Raw genomic sequence first — 20200 nt, 5'->3', positions numbered from 1 at the left:
CCACTTAAACTTCAAAGCAGATCAATTTAGCTATAATAATATGCCACAGTTCAAGCACACTCCTTTGTAAAACAAATATCGGAGACAGACAGGAAAAGAGGTTTTCCAGACACCTAAACACCTCAGGGATATATCCAACCATCTCACAGCCAGAGGCCATTAGGTGCTGTTTATCAGCATAACTGAGCACTTGTATATCTTACAGTTGACTAAAGCTGCTATGAGAGGTGCACCCTTCAGAAAAAGCACTGTGAATGCAGGGCAAAAAGGGAAAAAAGAAACGGGTCATACCTCTGCTCTCTCCCTCAGGCTGTCAAAGCGGGGCAGCTCAGGGAGCTGTGAGAAGCGCCTGTCATAGATGCAGAGATGGAGATGCTTATCCAGGACTCGGAAATCTTCATAGCTCCTTCTCACGATCCAACTTCGTCCCTGTGGGGAAGTATGAGAGTGAGATAACTCAAAAGATAAACAAACAGGCCTTGCAAGATGTTGATGTTTTGGTCTGGTAGAGTGAAGGGTAAATTATAAGGGGCTCAGCTCTTGGCCAAAGCAGTACAATCCATAAAGACCACATTCAGCATCTACAGTTGTTTGGTCTTGCAGGGCTCAATGCAAATAATTTTTATACTGGCCCAGTCGGGCCAGTGGTTCAGGTCTTCACTTGCCCTGCCAAAATTTTTACTGGCCACAATAAAAAATGTCAGTGTCACATATTTAAAAATAATAATTCAAGTCAAATATAATTTTATACATACAACAGACATGTTTCAAAGAAAAAAGGCTCCCAACTTTTCTGCTTTACCTGTAAACTGACAGAAAATTGTGCAAAATATTGCATTGTTTCTTTTGTCATGTTTTACCCAAGTAAATGTCTGCTTCCAAGATGTTAAATATATACACTGATGAAAATATATTTTAGTGACTGAGGGTGAACGCTTGCCCAGGGCCACCGGGCAGTCCTTTATGTTTGAGCCCTGTCTTGGTAAAGACAATACATGAAGTAATGATAAGTTTAAGTATGAAGAAATTAAAAAGCATTTGGAACCAATTTGCATTTCCTGAAGTAAACATACTTGCAGATGAATTTAGTTTGGGCAAAAAATATATCTATGCAACCCTTATGTTTTGGAAAAATAAATCACACTTTGAAATTATCATCAGCACCATCATCATCATGGCTGCTTAATACACTTTAGTCAATAAAACTCTGCTGTTTCCAAAATCGCTCACTATTTCCTATATAGTGCACTATATTGAATATCCACCATTATGTAGTGGTGTCCAAAACCTGAGCAACAACTTAATTCCCTCCGTTTACTACTTTTTACCCACAATGCACTCAATGCAATGATTTTAAGGGTACATTCGCTAACTCACTATTTCCCATGATACAAAAGGATCAGCTGAATGATACTTACAATAAACACCACAAATTTATTTTTATACACTTGTGTTGGTTCTTGTTGACAGTTATTTTCTATAAAAAAAAACTATAAAATAAAATAAAATTAATTAAACATTAAATAAATGTGATAGACAGTAACTTATATAAAAATATTTTTATTAAATCTTATAAATAAAAAGAATACATATGATACGCTGTTGTTTTTGTTCTCTTAACTCTTTTCTTGCAATTGACGAGTTAACTAGTCAATTAAGAAAAAAATGTTTCCCTGCGAATGACAAGTATTTCTCATTGTCCGCAATACCGCTATTATCCACCAGGTGGGTTTCTTTCGCAACTTATAAAACCCCGACGTATCGCCCATAGGGCAAACAGCTGTATGTCCGTGTAAGTTTTGAGAATCGCTCTGAATCTGATCTCTAACAAAAGTCGAAAATGGGTCGGAGCCGATGGTGTAATGGATGGTGCTCCGACACATGGTGCAGCCGCACTTCTGGCGACCCGAGTTCGAATCCCGGCTCAAGGTCCTTTGCCAATCCCATACCCCTCTCTTCACCCTATACTTTCCTGTCATCTCTGAAATTACTTTCTATTAAATAAAAGTCAAAAATGGCCCAAAAAAAATCTGTAAAAAAAAGTCAAAAATGGAATTATCTCAGCTTTTTGCTCAAAATTTGGTGTTTTTGAAGAAACCTACCCATATTTGAGAGGTGATAAAAAGATAACTAAATGAAGGTAGGATGAATTTTTTTGTTTGAAAGCAGAGGGTCTGTTCTTTCATTTGACATATTGTATGTTTATATTAGGGGTGCTTCGATCAATGCCGATATCCACTAAAAATACGTGGCCGATCACTATTTTGAATCGGACAGCCGTTCTTATTCACAGCTATTTCATGTACTACGGCTTTTGATCAGTAAGTCCTTATCGACCTGAAACCGTCTATAGTTACTCTTCTGCAGCGCACATTGAGTTTCTGCACAAGAGCGCCCCCTGTCTTTTGGATGTAGAGGCATTTCACCGTAATTCACTGAAAAGCATAGCAAGCATTATTGGCCGATCGATCAGAGCATCCCTAGTTTATATATTTTGAGAAAAACATTTTCTGGAAGGCATTAAACTTTTGTAAAAATCATGAAAAATGCTGGCGCTGGCCTGCAACTTTTTTAAAACTTTGGCCGGGAAAGAGTTGATATCAACTAATCAACAAATGAACATGACAAATGTGACAAACAGTCAGAAAATAAACTCAATGCTTCGCAGTAAGATCCATATAGTTATACAGGTGTGACTATAAAGGTTATGTTTATGACGAATTTCAGCGACAGTAGTCTCTGACGCATGGCATTTACGTCAGTGTCAGACTCAGAAATCGCCCACACATTTTCGTTCACTTCTCCCCCATAAAGTGGACTCAAATGTCATTCGCTGTACAGGGAATAGTGAGTGGTTTCAGACACAACACTTTTTTTTAAAGCATTTGAATATCTGTATATTAAGCAATGTGAACTAAATAAACTACAGAAATTTCTGTTCAAAGTAGATATGGGATCATTCTTTGTATGTGGTGACTTTTTCAAGCTGTTTGTTTCAATTATGTTAGCATTGCATCAAGAGAATAATATGCTTATTGTTGAGAAAACAACACTTAAGTTCAAGCAGCTGAGATCTGGATTTGATCACTTAATATGAAATAAAAGATGAAAAGACAGAACAGCACATTCAGGGAATTTGTACTGACTGATGACATTTCTGCTGTTATATGTAACCCTGTCTATGAAATCCATGCTAAAGTCTCAATCAATTATGAGATCTGGAGCATCAAAGTTTGATTTTACTTATTGATTTCAATTTTAGACATGGTCTTAAATTAGTCAATATTAAATATATGCTTTAGTAAATCACACAAAAAAACAAGGCTTGCTTTTCTCAAGCAGGGTCACAAATATATATTTCTGTCAAATGATGATTCGCTTTATGACAGCTGCATGCACCAATAGCCAAGCAGACATCCACATTATCAGTAAACAGCAAGCACAGACATTTGGGAAAGCTGATATGCGATGTGCGAACTCCAAATGTACATCTTAAACTGTTCATCATTTTATTCATGCACATAAGTGTTTCGCCTGAAATTGACTTCTACTCCTCAGTGGGACCACCAGAGCGCAACAACTTAATCAATCTGTACATGAGCGCATCTTAAACAGTGCTAAATCTTTCCCAGCAGGTCTGTTGACACAACCTGAGCCGGCAGTGCTCTAATCTAAATGAAATGCACTACATCACCGACTGACAAAAAGGTGCAGTTTTGATAGGAAAATCGTTGGCTGCGTGGATCACCTGAGCATTCCCAATGTAAAGATGCTGATGAATATGAATGGAAAAATATGCCGATGGAAGTGAGGGAATGAATTGGATGCATTTACTTCCTCTCCACTGGTTCTCGTGGGAGGCTGGCAGGTTCCCTCCGCCCCGGTGCCTTTGTGGCTGCCCTGTGTAAAGCATCAATCAACCTGACAGCTCAGTGCAGCCTGATTCAGGCACCGGGTGTGCTGGGTACCTTTACCAAATTTACAGCAGCCTAACCAATCAAATCTCTAAAATAAGATCTGAATTGCATCTTGTATATGCATCATAGATACAAAAATGTAGCTATGATTGGTTCATTTTCTTAATTTACATGCCATACTTTATAATTAACCCTTCGTTTAACATTGTCTAGTATTACATTCTCGAATAATCAAATAGGTTTTAGAGCAACTTTTATTTCTTCAGTCTGAAAGCCAACAGTCATGGAAAACCTCTATGCTTTTGGTCTGGTCAAAACACATCCCCCCTCTGAGCCAAGGGACAGGAAGAAAAAAACTCAAAATAAAAGCGCTCAGGAGTGCCTAGTGTACGAGTGCAGCCACAGGAAATACAAACACAGCAGTTCAGCCTGTTCGCTTCATTTGCATTTCATTGAGAACTGAGGAGTGTGTTTGTTTGGAGAAATCGTAATGAGAGGTGGAACTGAAGTGCTCTTTCTATATCTGATCCCTTTCCTGTTATGTGGCTTCTGGCCACATCTGCACCCTCAGCTGTTAAATTTTTTTTTCTTTATAAACACACAGAAGCAGCTCTGCGGATTTGGATCTACTACGAGGTTTCCACACACAAACCCAGACTTGAGATATTTTTCCACCAAGTCTTCAGAGCTGGAGCTGCCAAAATTCGATGCAAGTGCACAAACAGATGCTCGAAAATTGCTTGAATTCTGTTAAAGGTTTAGACAGCAGATTTTTCCTCATCGGAATGTTGTCTAACGTGGAAAACATGGCAGCCTATCAAATATTTTTTTCCTGCACCAATCCATGCTTGTCTTACCTGACAGTAGATCTGCACCAGATACACAGGTTCTTTTGATTCCAGGCCATTTCGTGTCACGTCGCACTGTTCATCTGCAAGGGTCAGCTGTGGAGAAGAGATACATAAAGAAATAAACCAGTTTCTTATTTTAGTGACAGCTGCAGGCTGTTGTAAACACACAAGACATTTCCACACTGTTGCGATAATCTGCGGTGAATCACTGGCGGCAATGCATCTATCTGTAGTCAGGTGTAGAGATGGTACCTCGGGTTAGAGGAGGTGTTAAATGATTTGTCACCAGCTGAGCATATTGCCCGCATATTGTGAATAATAAATGCGAATAAAGTTCAATGTGACAATGCAGTGACAGCAGAAGCACGAAGAGAAAGCTCCTTAAGCGACAGCGTTATTTCGTATATGCATGAAAAGAAAAGACACTAATATCATTATTATTTTAGCAATGCCTTTAATGGATAATTCATGCTGACATTGTGTGAGATATCAGCTTTCATGAAAACTGTTTTTGGATGCAAAACCCACTGTGGATCATTTCTAAAGCCCAAATCAAATAAAAGATTTATAAACCGTACATTAATGAATGCTTTTAATTATGAATAAATAAATACATAATAAAGCAGTTAACAGTCAAGTATGATGGAAAATTTTGATGTAATGCACTCTGAAAAATGCTGGGTTGTTTTTAACCAATGGCTGGGTAAATATTGGACTGAACAGAGCGTTGGGTTTCAAATGGCCCAATGCCGAGTAGTTTTTACGCAACCAATAATCCAGCAATTGGGTTAGATTCAAATCTAAAATTTTGGACTGTCCAATATTTACTGTACCCAGCCATGGGTTAAAAATAACCCAGCATTTTTAGAGAGCAGTATGAACAGAACAAGGATTTGATTGCCGTCTTTAACAGTCCATGCATACATAGAAATGTAGCAAAAAATTTAAAATACTGGGTTGTTTTCAACCCAACATTGGGTAAAAATGGACAAGTCCAGCCGCTTGGGTTTTAATTTAACCTATGCTGGGTTGTTTCAACCCCAAATGCTGGGTTGTTTTAAACCATTGTTGGGTCAAATATAAAATTTTCTGGGTTACTTTAACCCAATGACTGGCCTGGTGCCTTTTTGACCCAATGTTGCGTTAAAAATAACCTTTTTAAAGGATTAGTCCATTTTCTTAAAAAAAATCCAGATAATTTACTCACCACCAAATGTTGATGTCTTTCTTTGTTTAGTCGAGAAGAAATTGTGTTTTTTGAGGAAAACATTCCAGGATTTTTCTCTTTTTAATGGACTTTAATGGACAACACATAACAGTTTTAATGCAGTTTAAAATTGCACTTTCAACAGAGTTGCAAAAGAATTTAAATCATCCCAAACGAGGCATAAGGGTCTTATCTAACGAAACGATTATCATTTTTGACAAGAAAAAGAAAAAAAATCACTTAAACCACAACTTCTCATCTATCTCCGGTCGTGTGATGCGCAACCTCACGTAATACGTCGTCATGTCAAGAGGTCCAGATGACATATGCAAAACTACGGCCCAGTGTTTACAAGTGTGGAGAAAGAGAGTGCATATTTTTTATTTTTCTTGTCAAAAATGACAATCGTTATGCTAGATAAGACCCTTATGCCTCGTTTGGGATCATTTATAGTCCTTTGAAACTGCAATTTTAAACTGCATTAAAACTGTTAAGTATTGGGGTCCACCAAAGTCCATTAAAATCCTGGAATGTTTTCCCAAAAAAACATAATTTCTTCTCGACTGAACAAAGAAAGACATCAACATTTTGGATGACATGGTGGTGAGTAAATTATCAGGATTTTTAAGAAAATTGCAACCAACGGCTTAGTCCACTGCTCACCCCTCGCTTTTGAAACGCATATAGAAGCTACGGTAGCCGCCACCGGACAAACATGTCATCGTAGGAGACAACTTAGTAATAAAAATTGTCCGTTAAGGGCTTCTGTAGAATGAAGGCGGTACAAAATGGCGACTTCCATGTAAGGGGACCCTCATGTATGTAGATAAAAAGGTCTCGTTCTAAGGTAATAAACACATAACGGTTCATTATGAAAAGTCTTTATACACCCCTGATAATATAATTTTGTATATTATTTTGCATTTTTGTCAAGAGATCTAAAAATTACACACTGCACCTTTAAGTGTTTAAAAAAATTATAAAGTGTTTAAAAAAGGACAGTAACCATTATGCCATATTCAGTATTAACACAAATATTACAATTTGCATCATCTCAGGCTGTTCAGATTATGACTTCATTGACAGTATGTTTGCTAATGCCTCCACTGCAGTGTTATTCGACAGACAAATTAACTCTGTGATTCATTTGGGTTTGTTCATACTGTTAGATGGGTGATTCATACCAGAAATGACCTCAGTGACACACATAAGCACATTTCAAATAGAAAAAAAGAACAAAGCTCTGTCATGTGCTGCTAGACTCGCTTTCACATAAAACCACGAGGACTTTAGACTATGAAAAAAACAAGCTGCATTTTGCGAGGACTCGAGCTGAGAGAATAAGCTGTAATATTGTAAGGGTGCATGAAAGAAGGCATCCAGGTGGATTCATTGATAACAAAATGATTTACACAAAATTTACCCTTGAGATCAATAAAGCATCTCTCTATTTCTATCCTGAGCTAAGCTGTTCGAATAAATGAGATGGACACAGAAGCAATCAAACAAAGAAACAAGTGACTTGAGCAATACTATATTGTAAAAAGTGGCAGATGATGTTTCCTAGTAGATCATATTTGCACTGAACAAAGTGATAAATGTTATTTACAAATGTTATTTGTACAACTGTTATTATGCCTTTTCTAAGGATAAATTGTCTGAGCAATGGAGGGTGGATGAATTAGTGAAAACAGCATTTGCCAACAAGGTTAGCTATTTGCACTTAGCGTTAATAGACATTGCCAAGACTTTAAATCCAGTTTGGCAGAAAGGCTGCGTTGAGTCCTTCACTATTGTGCGTAACTCATTTGGGAAATGTAACGTGCATTCTTGTCTACTTCTGAGAGTGGTTTTATTGAATCACAAAACATTTTAGACACTGCTTATACCTGCAGCATGTTGACCCTGTTATTGGATTACCTTAAAAAATGGGTTCAGTATATTGGTACTGTTGGCAAACACAATCTAGTGTGTGTTCAAACAGACAATGTATCCCTTATCTAACTAAAAAGTCATAACTTCCAAATCCTACACATAAACCTGCAGTCCTCACCTATGCATGTACTGCAGCGTTAATTACATTCGGCTGGGGTTAGAAAGCAGCCGGTAGGGTTGTATTCCTGTCACGATGAGTGAAAGCACCGTGGCAGGGTTACACAGAGCTGCGATGTATTAAATGTCCACCTAAGTGAGGCTGTGAGTGAAACTTTAGATGTCTTTACAACACCAAATGAAGGTCTTACTGAGTTATACCCTGAGACTTGTAGTCTCTTCTGTTCATTCTACATCCTTACAAGTAAAAAGTGAAATCTAATGCTGCTGGTCTGATAGAGCAAAGGAACAAATCACCGAGCGGCTAATGCATGGCTATTTGAGAAGAGTGGGAAGAGATTAGAGAGCGGCACAACCAGGTGTACACACAAGTTTGCGGCGAGGTTCAGTATGCACCATGAGGTCTGTGAGCAAGTGCAGCGCCAGGGAAACACTGGGTAACATGAGAACGAATGACCCAGTTATTCAGGGTAGTTCAATACCAACTCTGCACAACTTGCCAGTATATCTAAAGAGAGACAGAGGATGTATCCCAATGCCCGTGCCAGGAAAATGAACTCAACCTGGTTCCAGACCAAAATGGTTAGAAGTAACATACTTCACCAATGACCACCGAGGCTCTTCATTATTATTATAAAGTCCAATGGGCCTCATTCGCAGAGGCGATCCTTGGCGCCCCAGAACATTACAATCTATTGTTTGACTGTAAAGAGGGTCCCTTATGGAAAGCATCTATGCTTTATGGGGATCCTTCAGCTAATCATTTATACACACTGACAGGCATGAAAGATATTAAAACACAGGGGTGCTTACGAGGCATGCCTCTCCCCACAAGAACTGTTACAGAAACTCATTTCGTGGTGCAAACCTCAAGAGCATACGGCTGCACAGCACTGATCTCAAATGTTCTAGTGAGACCTGAAGATATAAAGTCTTTAAATGTAAATGAAAAGCATATGTGATTGAATAGGCAGGAAAATAAAACAAGTGAGACAGAACAAGCAAGACTTACAAAGGCACAACATCCCGTCTGAAATGACTAACCCTTGAGATATTGGCTGCACGCTGAAAGCTCAACATCCAAGGTTTCTCGCCACTCAGCCCACTTTCTACGTCTACCAGCCGGGGTGTGTTAGCGGGAACGGTGAGAATGGGACGCTCGTTGTCCACCCGGCAGAACACAGATGTCATCCGAGTTTCCCACCTCCCCCAGAGCACCGTCCCGGCTGAGTTGTTGTAATACACACAAATTGAGTTTCCACCTCCACTGCGTTCCCGTGAACTCCTAAGCAGAGAAGAGTGATTCCTGGCCGGCTTTGTGCAGTATTCCAATTTTCCGAGGCTTGTTTTACTTTCCTTTTCCGAAGTTGCGATCAGATGGTATGTCTCTGTCTTTCTCACTCAATGTTAGTTCTTTGGAGCACTCATTGTCTAGTTCGCCAGCCAAAAGCGATTTAAGGGAAAGAGATGAAACGAATAGTTCTCCCTTTGCACCAATCTGATGTGGTGTCCCTTCACCACATGTACTCGCTTTCTTCCTCAGACTCTAACGCACAACCCCCTACACCTCCCCCCCAGTTCGCTGTCAATGGTACAGTCCCAGGGACAAAGCACAGGACCAGTGAGCCAAAAGAATCAGCGGGGAGAGCTGTGTAGTGGGGGTTGCCCTTGTAGGAGCATAGAACGGTTCTCCAGCATGTGCCCTTCACTCTTCTCATGATCCTCTGGGACCAGCACAGTCCACAGAGAGGAAAGAGTGACAAAGAATAATGTTAGTCCTGCAGTGAGAAGGTTTGAAGAACCCTTTATGAACGACAAAGGGAGCTCAGGCAGCATTGTCTACAAATCACACAATTGTAGTAACACAACAGACGCCAAGTGGATACAAAGAGCTTCCATATGTCTCGTACTTTAGCACGGGATGTTTTTTGTTTAGAGGCATTTTAATGACTTGATTATTGTGTAGAGCTGAAGAAGCTGACAGGGATGGTCAACTGATTGTCCAGCAACTCATTAGTGGATTAGTGACGTTAAATAGTTCATGCAGTCTGAATATTTTTAGAGGCAATGCTTTAGATGGAACAAATTTGTGCGTACGCATGCTTAGTGAATGAGACCCATTAGAAGTTGAAGCCAATTGGCTGCTAGGGCGCAGTCACATTATCCAAACCAAACCAAACCATGGCCCAGCGCGATTGTCACCCCTCCCTACTCCCCCAGGTGCACGCACTCACACTGTACTTTTTATAACCCCGCTGCGCGCATCAAAACGTTTTTACGGAGGCAGATGAAGGTGAGTGGTCGCGCAACTGACGTCTTCACCTTTTGAATCGCGCTCAGGCGCGATTGCGCTCACACCACAGCCTTCCGCGCCTGAGCCCAAGTGAACCGCGCTCCGGCCCACCTCTGCAACACGGCCGCGGTGCGATTAACCAATCTGCGCCCGGGCGCGGAACAGAGCGATCACACTAGTCGAACAAACCAGGCTTTGGGGGTCAAACGCGCCCGAGCGCGGTTTGGTTTGGATAATGTGAGTGCGCCCTTAAAAGGCTCGACTTAGATGGGAATTCCAGGTGGGTCACATACTTTTGCTTCTCAACCATCTCTCTGGGTACTGAAGATAAAGAGTGGCCTAAGGCTGCAGTGTACTGGACAGGATTGCACACAAATACATCAGCAGATACTTTTTCTTGTAAATCAGTGGGGGCTCTACTTGAGCATTCATGTACCAGAGCAGAGGACAGACAAGTAAAAATGTGACTGCAAAAGACACCACTTATGCCATCACATCACCAGAAATCCCAAATGCCATCTGAGGAAGATAAAAAAAAAGTTTCCTGGAGGAGCGTTGTGAAACGCAGCATCCAACCACACGGAACGTAAGAGCCATCCAAGAGTCGTGCTATTCGACCTGGAGAAATGAGAAATCCTTCCCAAGAGTCTTACTCGCTCAAAACACATGGCTGCCTCAGTGTCCATGATTGAAAAGAGAAGTTGGTATCAGCTGTGTCTGGATTAGGACTTTTTTGCACTATGGTTGGATTATTTCATGGTGGTGGAAAAGGTCATTCAAACTAAAACAAATATGTGCCCTTAGGGACCACAGCTGAAGTGCGAGGATAACTTTAAAAATGCCTTGACTTAATCAATAACACATGATGTACCATTGGCTTAGGAAGCGTTACATCAAGATTAACAACACAAATTATGCAACTTCAAAAAAAAAAAAAAATCTCCAGAGAAAAATTATGAGTTATGCAATGGTGAACACTAAATGATCCCACTAAATAAACTACATCGGATGAAGATTTATTTGCTTAGTGAAGTGTCTGAATGAGCCTCTTAAAGGAAAACACCACCATTTTTCAATATTTTACTATGTCCTTAACTCAACTTAAACGAATCAATAAATACCATATCTTTTTTCAATGTGTGCACTTAATCTTTGTACAGCGCGTCGTGAATGTGTTAGCATTTGGCCTAGCCCCATTCATTCCTTAGGATCCAAAAAGGGATGAATTCAGAAGCCACCAAACACTTCCATGTTTCCCTATTTAAAGACTGTTACATGAGTAGTTACACGAGTAAGGATGGGGGCACAAAATAAAACGTGGCGATTTTTTAAGCGGATAAAAAATGAGAACTATATTGTATGGCGTAAGAGCATTTAGTTTGCAGAACTTCGACCTCGGCGCGCAGTAACATCAATACTCCTGACTACTCCCCCTCTCGCTCAAACCTCTATCAATATTACTGTGCCCGAGGTCGAAGTGCTGCAAACTAAGTGCTCTTCCGCCATACAATATAGTTTTTATTTTTTTATCCGCTTATGTTTTGTTTTGTGCCACCATACTTACTCGTGTAATTAAATAGGGAGAACATGGAAGTGCTTGATGGCTTCTAAATTTTTCCCCGTTTGGATCCTCAGGAATGAATGGGGCTATGCTAAAAGCTAACACATTCACAACGCGCTGTACAAAGATTAAGTGCATGCATTGAATAAAGGCATATATTAATTTGTCTAAGTTAAGTTAAGAACATAAATATTGAAAAATGGTGGTGTTTTCCTTTAAAATCAGCAGAAAAATTCAGCACCCCTGAAGTATTTTGTTACATAATAAATAAAGAGTCTAAGCAAGTTAATATAAACTTAAGGTATTTGTAAGTTTAATCAAAATTGCAACTACAGTAGGGCTGTGTGTCGGCAAGAATCTCACTATACGATACACATCACGATACAAGGGTTGCGGTGCAATATGTTGCAATACAGTAGCATGAGCTGATATATTGGGATATTCCCTCTGTTATGAATATATAATTTTAGGAAAGCTGTAATTGTGAACACACCACCATATGCAAACCGTAGCAAAAAAAATGTGGTAAGCCCCTATGTTAGTACATCCTGTCACTGTTTAGGTTCACTGTTTAGAAGAATGCTATCTAGTGGTTGGGATGTAAACTCCAAACAAAACAACTGCCATGAATCTTGTTTTTGTATGTTTTTTATTGATAATGCTCCTTTTTGCATCAATATAGTATTGCCCGATAAAAAATATCACGATACTCGCGTGTATCAGTATTTTAAAACTTGCTCAACTCTAGTTTTGGAATCACACCATGTGTTTCACCGAACTCGCATCTACGCAGACAGTTTCATGTAGACGCTCCGCACTGTAAACCCTCTCTAAAAATGTCACAAAAACTAAACCTGCATATACATGGATTATTTAGCAAAGTTGAAAATGATCTCATATAATGCAACATTTGGTAGATTACAAAGATTATGTCCTAAAATCACTTGCTTAGAGCACTGTAGCTACATAACATCCATAATTGTTCACTATCTTCAACAATAAATTGCAAAATAATTACAGTCAGACTGCAAACTGCCTGCTGTAAGCAATGTTCCTGCTATTCTTCACAATCCATTTTTGTCAGGACTGTGAAAGTTCTGTACAATACTGTAAAAAGAAAGCTATTTAGCCCATGTATTCACTGGATTAAATTTGTAGCATCAGATTAAAATCTGTAATCCTAAAGGCAGAAATAATGTCAATATAATTCCATAAAACGCACTGATGAACATGACCCTAAATCAATCTAATAATACAGGGCTTCCTTAACACCAACTTGTTGTTCAGACAACCCAATAACTAGCTAGTATTTTCGTACATCATTAATTGAAGTAAATCTCTGTTTCTAAATGGTTATAAATAATCTAAAATTATAATCCAGTAGTGACCTAGTTTACCCAGATTTGCTTGTACAAATGCTGGGCATCCTTCCAGCTTTACCAGGGTAAACAGTGTTTTAAAAGGACATTCATTCATATGAATGGGAGGTCACAGGGTGAGCATAACATGATGAAACAACAAAATCTGCCAGCTAATAAGTATGTATTACATTACACAGATGATCACACAAATGAGACACTTATGTGTTGGAAAGCTCCCTTTTTTGTGTCTTTACTGCGGATGAGGCGGTACTGCAAGGTGCATGAAGGTTTGTGCAAACTGTGGTCTTCCCACATGCCCTGAATCGCAAAGGAGTAGGACGAGTTGTATTTTTGTCAGGCTGCAGAGTGGTTGGGTTTTTGAGTGCATGTGCCCATAGGGCAAAAGTGGAGTGGTTTATTGCAGAGGCGAGACCCAGATACTGCAGCTCTTCTGAAGATGATATAACTAGGCAAGGTTGCTTTGATAGGATTTAAAATAGATGGGAGATTGAAGCGATGAGATTAAGGCACATGTAAGAGGGTAACACATTTTAAATCTAAATCTTAAATCTCCTTACAGATTTAAATGAATTTTATCTGAAACCGTGTAAAAATGCATCTTGTTTGAGATTTAAGAGAAGCACACCATTAATACAGAAGACTGTTTAAAGGAATAGTTCATCCAAAAATGAAAATAATGTCATTAATGACTCAACCTCATGTCATTCTAAACTCGAAAGACCTCCGTTCATCTTTGGAAACAGTTTAAGGTGTTTAAGATTTAGTCCGAGAGCTTGTTGACCTTTCATTGAAAATCTACGTACGTTATACTGTCCATGTCCAGAAAGGTAATAAAAACACCATCAAAGCAGTCCCTGCGACATCCGTGGGTCAGTTAGAATGGGTTGAAGCATCGAAAATACTTTTTGGTCCAAAGTAACAAGAATTAAGACTTTATTCAGCATTGTCTTCTCTTCCTCGTCTGCTGTGAAGCGCATGCGCAAGAATAAAGTCACGTGACTGCAGTGACGCGGATGACGTACGATGCGGATGACGTGTTATATGGTGCGCCCCAGCTGTTTTTTTGTGTGCCCGGGCTTCGTTTACAGTCTGAGGGAGACTTTGCAAACATGTCTGAAGATAACATGTCATCCACGTCACTGCAGTCACGTGACTTTAGTCTCGCGCATGCGCTTCATAACAGACGCGGAAGAGAAGACAATGTGGAAAAAGTTGTAATTTTTGTTATTTTTGGACCAAAAATGTATTTTCGATGCTTCAACACATTCTAACTGACACACTGATGTCACATGGACTACTTTGATGATGTTTTTATTACCTTTCTGGACATGGACAGTATACCGTACGTAGATTTATAATGAAGGGTTAACAAGCTCTCGGACTAAATATAAAACATCTTAAACTGTGTTAAGAAGATGAACGGAGTTACGAGTCTTACGAGTTTGGAATGACATGAGGGTGAGTCATTAATAATGACATTATTTTCATTTTTGGATGAACTATCCCTTTAAACAATAGCCATACAGATGGTCTAATAACAAGTAATGATATCAATAACCATTTAAAATACTACTCATAAAAACGTTAAAAATATGATTTTTTAGGTTAAACATGCAACTATAATTAAATTATTGAAATATTTAAAATCTTAGAGGGTAGGATCAAGTAAATAATTTGGGCCAAGGGGGTTCAGTTGCAAAAGGTTGAAAACCCCTGATTTCGAAGATAACTGGTGCATATTGCTCGCTGATTCACATAAACAATACACCAATATCTGACATTTGGGTACATAAACTGCACACTAGTCAAATATGTTGCCAAATATGACAGCAATTTCTCCAAAATAAACCCTTAATCTCAGACTCATTCTTAAACACTAAGGTACTTTTAAAGATTCAGGCTAATTGCCAGCTACACACTCAAGACATAAAATGGTAAGATGCTTGCACATTGAAAACATGTTGTAGGCCTACTGCAAAGATCAATAACAAAGCCAGCTCAGCAGCAAGCAAACAAAGATCTTACAAAACGATTTCCGCAAATGAGGTCCACAGCAGTACAAGAGAGTGTCAGAACAGCACATTGCAAGACACGGGTACAGCAGCATGGCAGCCAAACACGCATTTTCTTGTATGCATCCTGCATGGCCAGCATTTCCACAGAGAACAAGATTGCATGCAGCTATTTACTTCCTACTTAATGCACTGATGAAGAGAGGGGAATGTGGGGTGGTCTGGTGGTGAGACATGCACTAAAGAATTGTTGGACTTAGGGTAGATGAAGATGGATGACGGCTTGATTGAGAGGAAGATTAGGTATCTTGTACGTGCTGCAGTGCAATGTCCGTCCTCAGGCAATGAGATAAACAGGCCCAAGATTGTTGTCATCTGTAAAAGTTATTCAGTTTTTCCTGAATAACTGTATGTGCAGGAACTGGGGTTTGAAGCAATCAGCTTTGTTTCTGAGTAAAGGGTATAGGGGTGTGGCTAACAGGATTGACAGTCATTATCCCCTCCCTCCCCCAGGCTTCATTTCACAGACCATTTTCTCCTGATATCTACCCCGCTACACCAGCTGGGGCAAGCTGTCATTACAAGAATATGCGAGTACATGGGTTTAACTGAGTCATGTGATATATGTGGCCACACATGGCACACATGGTTGGAGATAAATGCACATTGCAGTGTGTGATGCTCTTTTGGAGAAGGGGCAGGCCACATGGGAATCTTTGAGGTTTGTGCATTCATAATGCTGAATTGGTAAATGCGTTGCAGACAATGTGCGTATAAAACTTCACAAGCTGTTTTAGCTGTATTGTTCAGCAGCTGTTGTCACGATCCAGATATGATACATCAATCTTTTATATTTCTTAACAGCAGGTCTCATTCCGGGCTGACCTGCTTGCATCTTTTGTATCACAAAAAGTTATCTTGGCTGCCATTCAGTATTTATAGGGCATGAAATAGGAATATGGAATATGAATACGGAATAGGGCATGGAATATGGAATTGAGGAGTAGTGGCTGAGCTTGTAATCCGAGAGTTGCGGGTTCGAGTCTCACGACCGGCAGGTTGCAACTGAGGTGCTCTTGAGCTATGTGCCTTTAAATATCACACACCAAATGAGCTGGAGTAAGACTTAACATCTTAACATCTAAGCAGCATTTAGTTATCTGTAAAAATTACCTTCTGGAAAAGATTAGCTTTATCTTGGAACACTCTGTGAGAAAAATGTAGATGCTCAGTCATCAAGAAGTCCTTTTCAAACAAAGTATTTCCTTTGCATCATAAACATAGAAATGTTAACAGCTATTTTCATCAGCTTGCCCATTAGCACCACATTGTGCTGATCAACACATTAATATTGCCATAAAAATAAACAACTGACAAGTCCTAAAACAAAGAAAGGTAATTTTTTTCCAGCTCTGTGGTGAAGAGAAAAATAAGACTGAATAGTAGATGAATAGTACTTTCCATTCCAGATCATGGAATTTTGGTCTGGATGGTCTAGAGAGACCCATTAGTGATCATTCCTATTCATTTAAGTAGCACTTGCTATTGACGTTTTTGAGCCAATCACTAGAGCCGTAGGTGTGCCATGTGGCTAAAGCCTGATTTATACTTCTGTGGCAGACTTTTACATTACCCTCTACGCCGTTTATGCTTCTGCGTTGTTTTCTGCATTGACATGCAGATCGCTAGTATGCACTGTTGACAGGTGTATCAAGGCAAAAGCTTAAAGGGACATTCCCCTTTTTTTGAAAATATGCTCATTTTCCAGCTCCCCTAGAGTTAAACATTTGATTTTTACCATTTTGGAATCCATTCAGGTGATCTCCAGGTCTAGCGCTAGCACTATTAGCATATCTTAGCACAATCCATTGAATCTGATTAGACCATTAACATCGCACAAAAAATAACCAAAGAGTGATTATATTTTTCCTATTTGAAACTTGACTCTTCTGTAGTTACATCATGTACTAAGACCGACGGAAAATTAAAAGTTGCGATTTTCTAGGCAGATATGGCTAGGACCTATACTCTCAAACTGGCGTAATAATCACAACTTTGCTGCTGTAACATGGCTGCAGCAGGCGTAGTGATATTACGCACTGCCCGAATATAGTCCAATAGTAACCAAGGGGACTATTTTCGGGCAGTGCGTAATATCATATCCGTATATAAAATGGTAAGAATCAAATGTTTAACTCTAGGGGAGCTGGAAATGAGCATATTTTCCAAAAAAGGGAAATGTCCCTTTAAGAAGCAGCAGCTTGTGGTGTACATTTTTGGAAAAGCATCAGCAGTGATGGCGGTAAATAGACAGTGAGTTTTGTTATCGCTTCTCAACTTGGTCCAACTTTGCTTTTACAGTTGCAAGCGGAAAGGAGTATGAGAAAATCTGACGCTATATACAGTACTGTGCAAACCATAGATATGTATATAAAGGCTAGATGGCTCAAGGCGGAGTCCCTAACGGCATCACCTGGCGGCCATCTTACGACAGGGCGCTCGCTCACTCGTAGCATTGAGTTTAATGGTGCAGGTACTTTTAAATGACCATAACTTGCTCAATTTTCTACCGATTTTCAAACGGTTTGGGTTTTTACAGGCGTTATTAACGTGGCTATGATTCTGGATGCTTTAACATGTTTCATGAATTTATTTTTTATTTTTAGTATAGGTATGCAGTGTCATAGGTACATCTTTGACGTTTGTAACAGACCAAACCGTTTGAGGATCGGTGGAAGATTGGGCAAGTTGTGGTCATTTGAGAGTATCTGCATCATTAAAACTCAATGCTACGAGTGAGTGAGCGCCCTGTCGTAAGATGGCCGCCAAAATGCGGACGTTGCACTCAATTGGCCAGCAGCGCGGATGAGCCATCTAGCCTTTATATACATATCTATGGTGCAAACACCATACTTTTTGAATGTATTCTATTAAAGAGACTAAGAAACAATTATATATTACATTATAACATTACAAAAACAACAAATCAAATTTTGGCATGGTGGCCTAAGACTTTTGCACAGTACTGTATATCTGACTTATTTCAGGTGTGGAAGGGATTTTAGCAAACCAATCAAAGCACTCAAAGTCCGCATAGAATTCACACATTGTTACATTGGGGAGGTGCGTGTTATGTTGTAGACCAGTGGTTCCCAAACTTTTCCAGCGTGCGCCCCCCCTTGTGTATGGTGCATTCCTTCGCGGCCCCCCAAAGAAAATTTGTGACAAAAAAACTAAACTCTAACTCAACATTTTACTAAAACACATATTAAATTATACAAAAAAAGTAGTGCTTTTGGTTAGTAGCCTTATTTTTTTATGTTTAATTACACAGAATTCATGAAAAATTAATGTATTTTATAAAATGTCATATAACTGGGGCCCCCCCGCCCCCCAGTTTGAAAACCTCTGTTGTAGGCTACGGCATAGGGTACGCAACTAAGAATAGGCTATGCTGTACACTCGGTGCAGAAGTATAAATTGGGCTTGAGAAAGAGAGAAAAGAGACTATTATATGAAATATCTGCAATTAAAGCTTTTGACAGAATTTCTTTGCTTATGTTTACACTTAAAAGGTAGGTCCTATCATACATAACTATTCTCCACTAGAGGTTAGCATGCTTTGGACATTCAGAGAATCTACATGATTTTACACCAAGTAAGCTCTTTTGTCTGTCTGATGGCTGAACTGTGACAGGTGCAATATTGCCCTGTCTGACCTGCAGGTTACAGACTGGATCTCTGTGGCAAACAGCCCAACACTATAAGAGCAAATGTGTCATGTGAATTAGCTGAGGGCTAAGAGTAGTTGACTTTCTCTGCAGGCAATATAAATGACTTGGAGATGGAGAGACAGATGTGAAGACTGATTACATAAAAGAGACAGAGGGTAAATAATAATAGTCAGCCTGAGGACGGTAATTCAAACAGCTTGAGACAGAACTGAGAATAGCACGGAATGAGACCTGCTGTTAAGAAATATAAAAGATTGATGTATCATATCTGGATCGTGACAACAGCTGCTGAACAATACAGCTAAAACAGCTTGTGAAGTTTTATACGGCTTAATTTGTGTGTGTTTTTAGATAGTCAAAGCTGATCATTATCTTGTTTTAGATAAATCAGCAGATTTAGCCCTAAAAGCTCCTTCATTTCCAAACTGAATATAAATAATATAACCCAATCGAGTGTTTTTACAAAGAGATGTATGGGCAGTGAACACATTCCCTGGAACAGATGAGACCCAGCGGAAGCTCTGGGGCAAATGCTTGCCTTGTATATACATAAAGTGTACCTAGTAGCTAAATAAATGTACAAAAGCTGTCACATAGGCAAGTACCTTTTCAAAAAAGTACATAAAGGGAGCATATTAGTACCTCAAAGGTACATCTTGGCACCAAATGTATACATATCTGTACCTAAACCTACATATTAGGACCTTGTAAAATGGTACCGTCCCAGTGACAGCTTTTATACCTTTATTTCTGAGAGTGTATGAGCCGAAAATAGGGGGAGAGATGCACATAGCCAATATCCTAACCCATCCATTCACCAGCAGGAAAGGGTGATCACTGAAACTAATTCCTTCAATATGACTCCCAGAACACTGCTATATGTGTAATTCAGGGGGCAACATACACATTCCCAAGTTTTTAGTGCATTTTAGTGGCAGGCAAATTCGAAACACATCTGTAATTGAATCTAAGTGGAGCTTTTATCTTCAACCAGTGCCAGTTACCATGCAGTGCGGTACAGGGCCGAGCCACAAACACGAAGCATCCAAAAGACAAGCCCTCCATTGTGTGCGAGCGCAAACCGATAGACAATTGGCCACGGTATCCGACAACTCTATCAATACGTCTAATGCAAAGTTACCTCTGGGGTTGGAAATTTAAACCACAATTGTTGCACAATACTAAAAACAA

General features: G+C 39.5%; 1 protein-coding gene across 7 annotated transcripts in view; it reads right to left on the bottom strand.

The window, feature by feature from the left end:
• Positions 1-20200, bottom strand: part of arhgap32b (Rho GTPase activating protein 32b) — a 102556-nt gene that overhangs the window by 36857 nt on the left and 45499 nt on the right. For 6 of the 7 annotated variants that reach the window (XM_055179469.2, XM_055179470.2, XM_055179472.2 and 3 more), the window contains exons 6-7: positions 4775-4861; positions 292-429 (exon numbers count right to left, since the gene is read on the bottom strand). In XM_055179469.2, coding sequence (XP_055035444.2) covers positions 292-429; positions 4775-4861 — 225 coding nt within the window. Of the gene's footprint in view, positions 1-291; positions 430-4774; positions 4862-9039; positions 9568-20200 lie in introns of those variants that run through there. The other variant, XM_055179475.2, reaches the window with a different exon arrangement.

This window comes from Misgurnus anguillicaudatus, chromosome 9 (assembly GCF_027580225.2).
Source record: "Misgurnus anguillicaudatus chromosome 9, ASM2758022v2, whole genome shotgun sequence".
Classification (NCBI taxonomy): Eukaryota; Metazoa; Chordata; class Actinopteri; order Cypriniformes; family Cobitidae; genus Misgurnus; species Misgurnus anguillicaudatus.
This window is presented reverse-complemented; position numbering and strand designations above follow the sequence as displayed.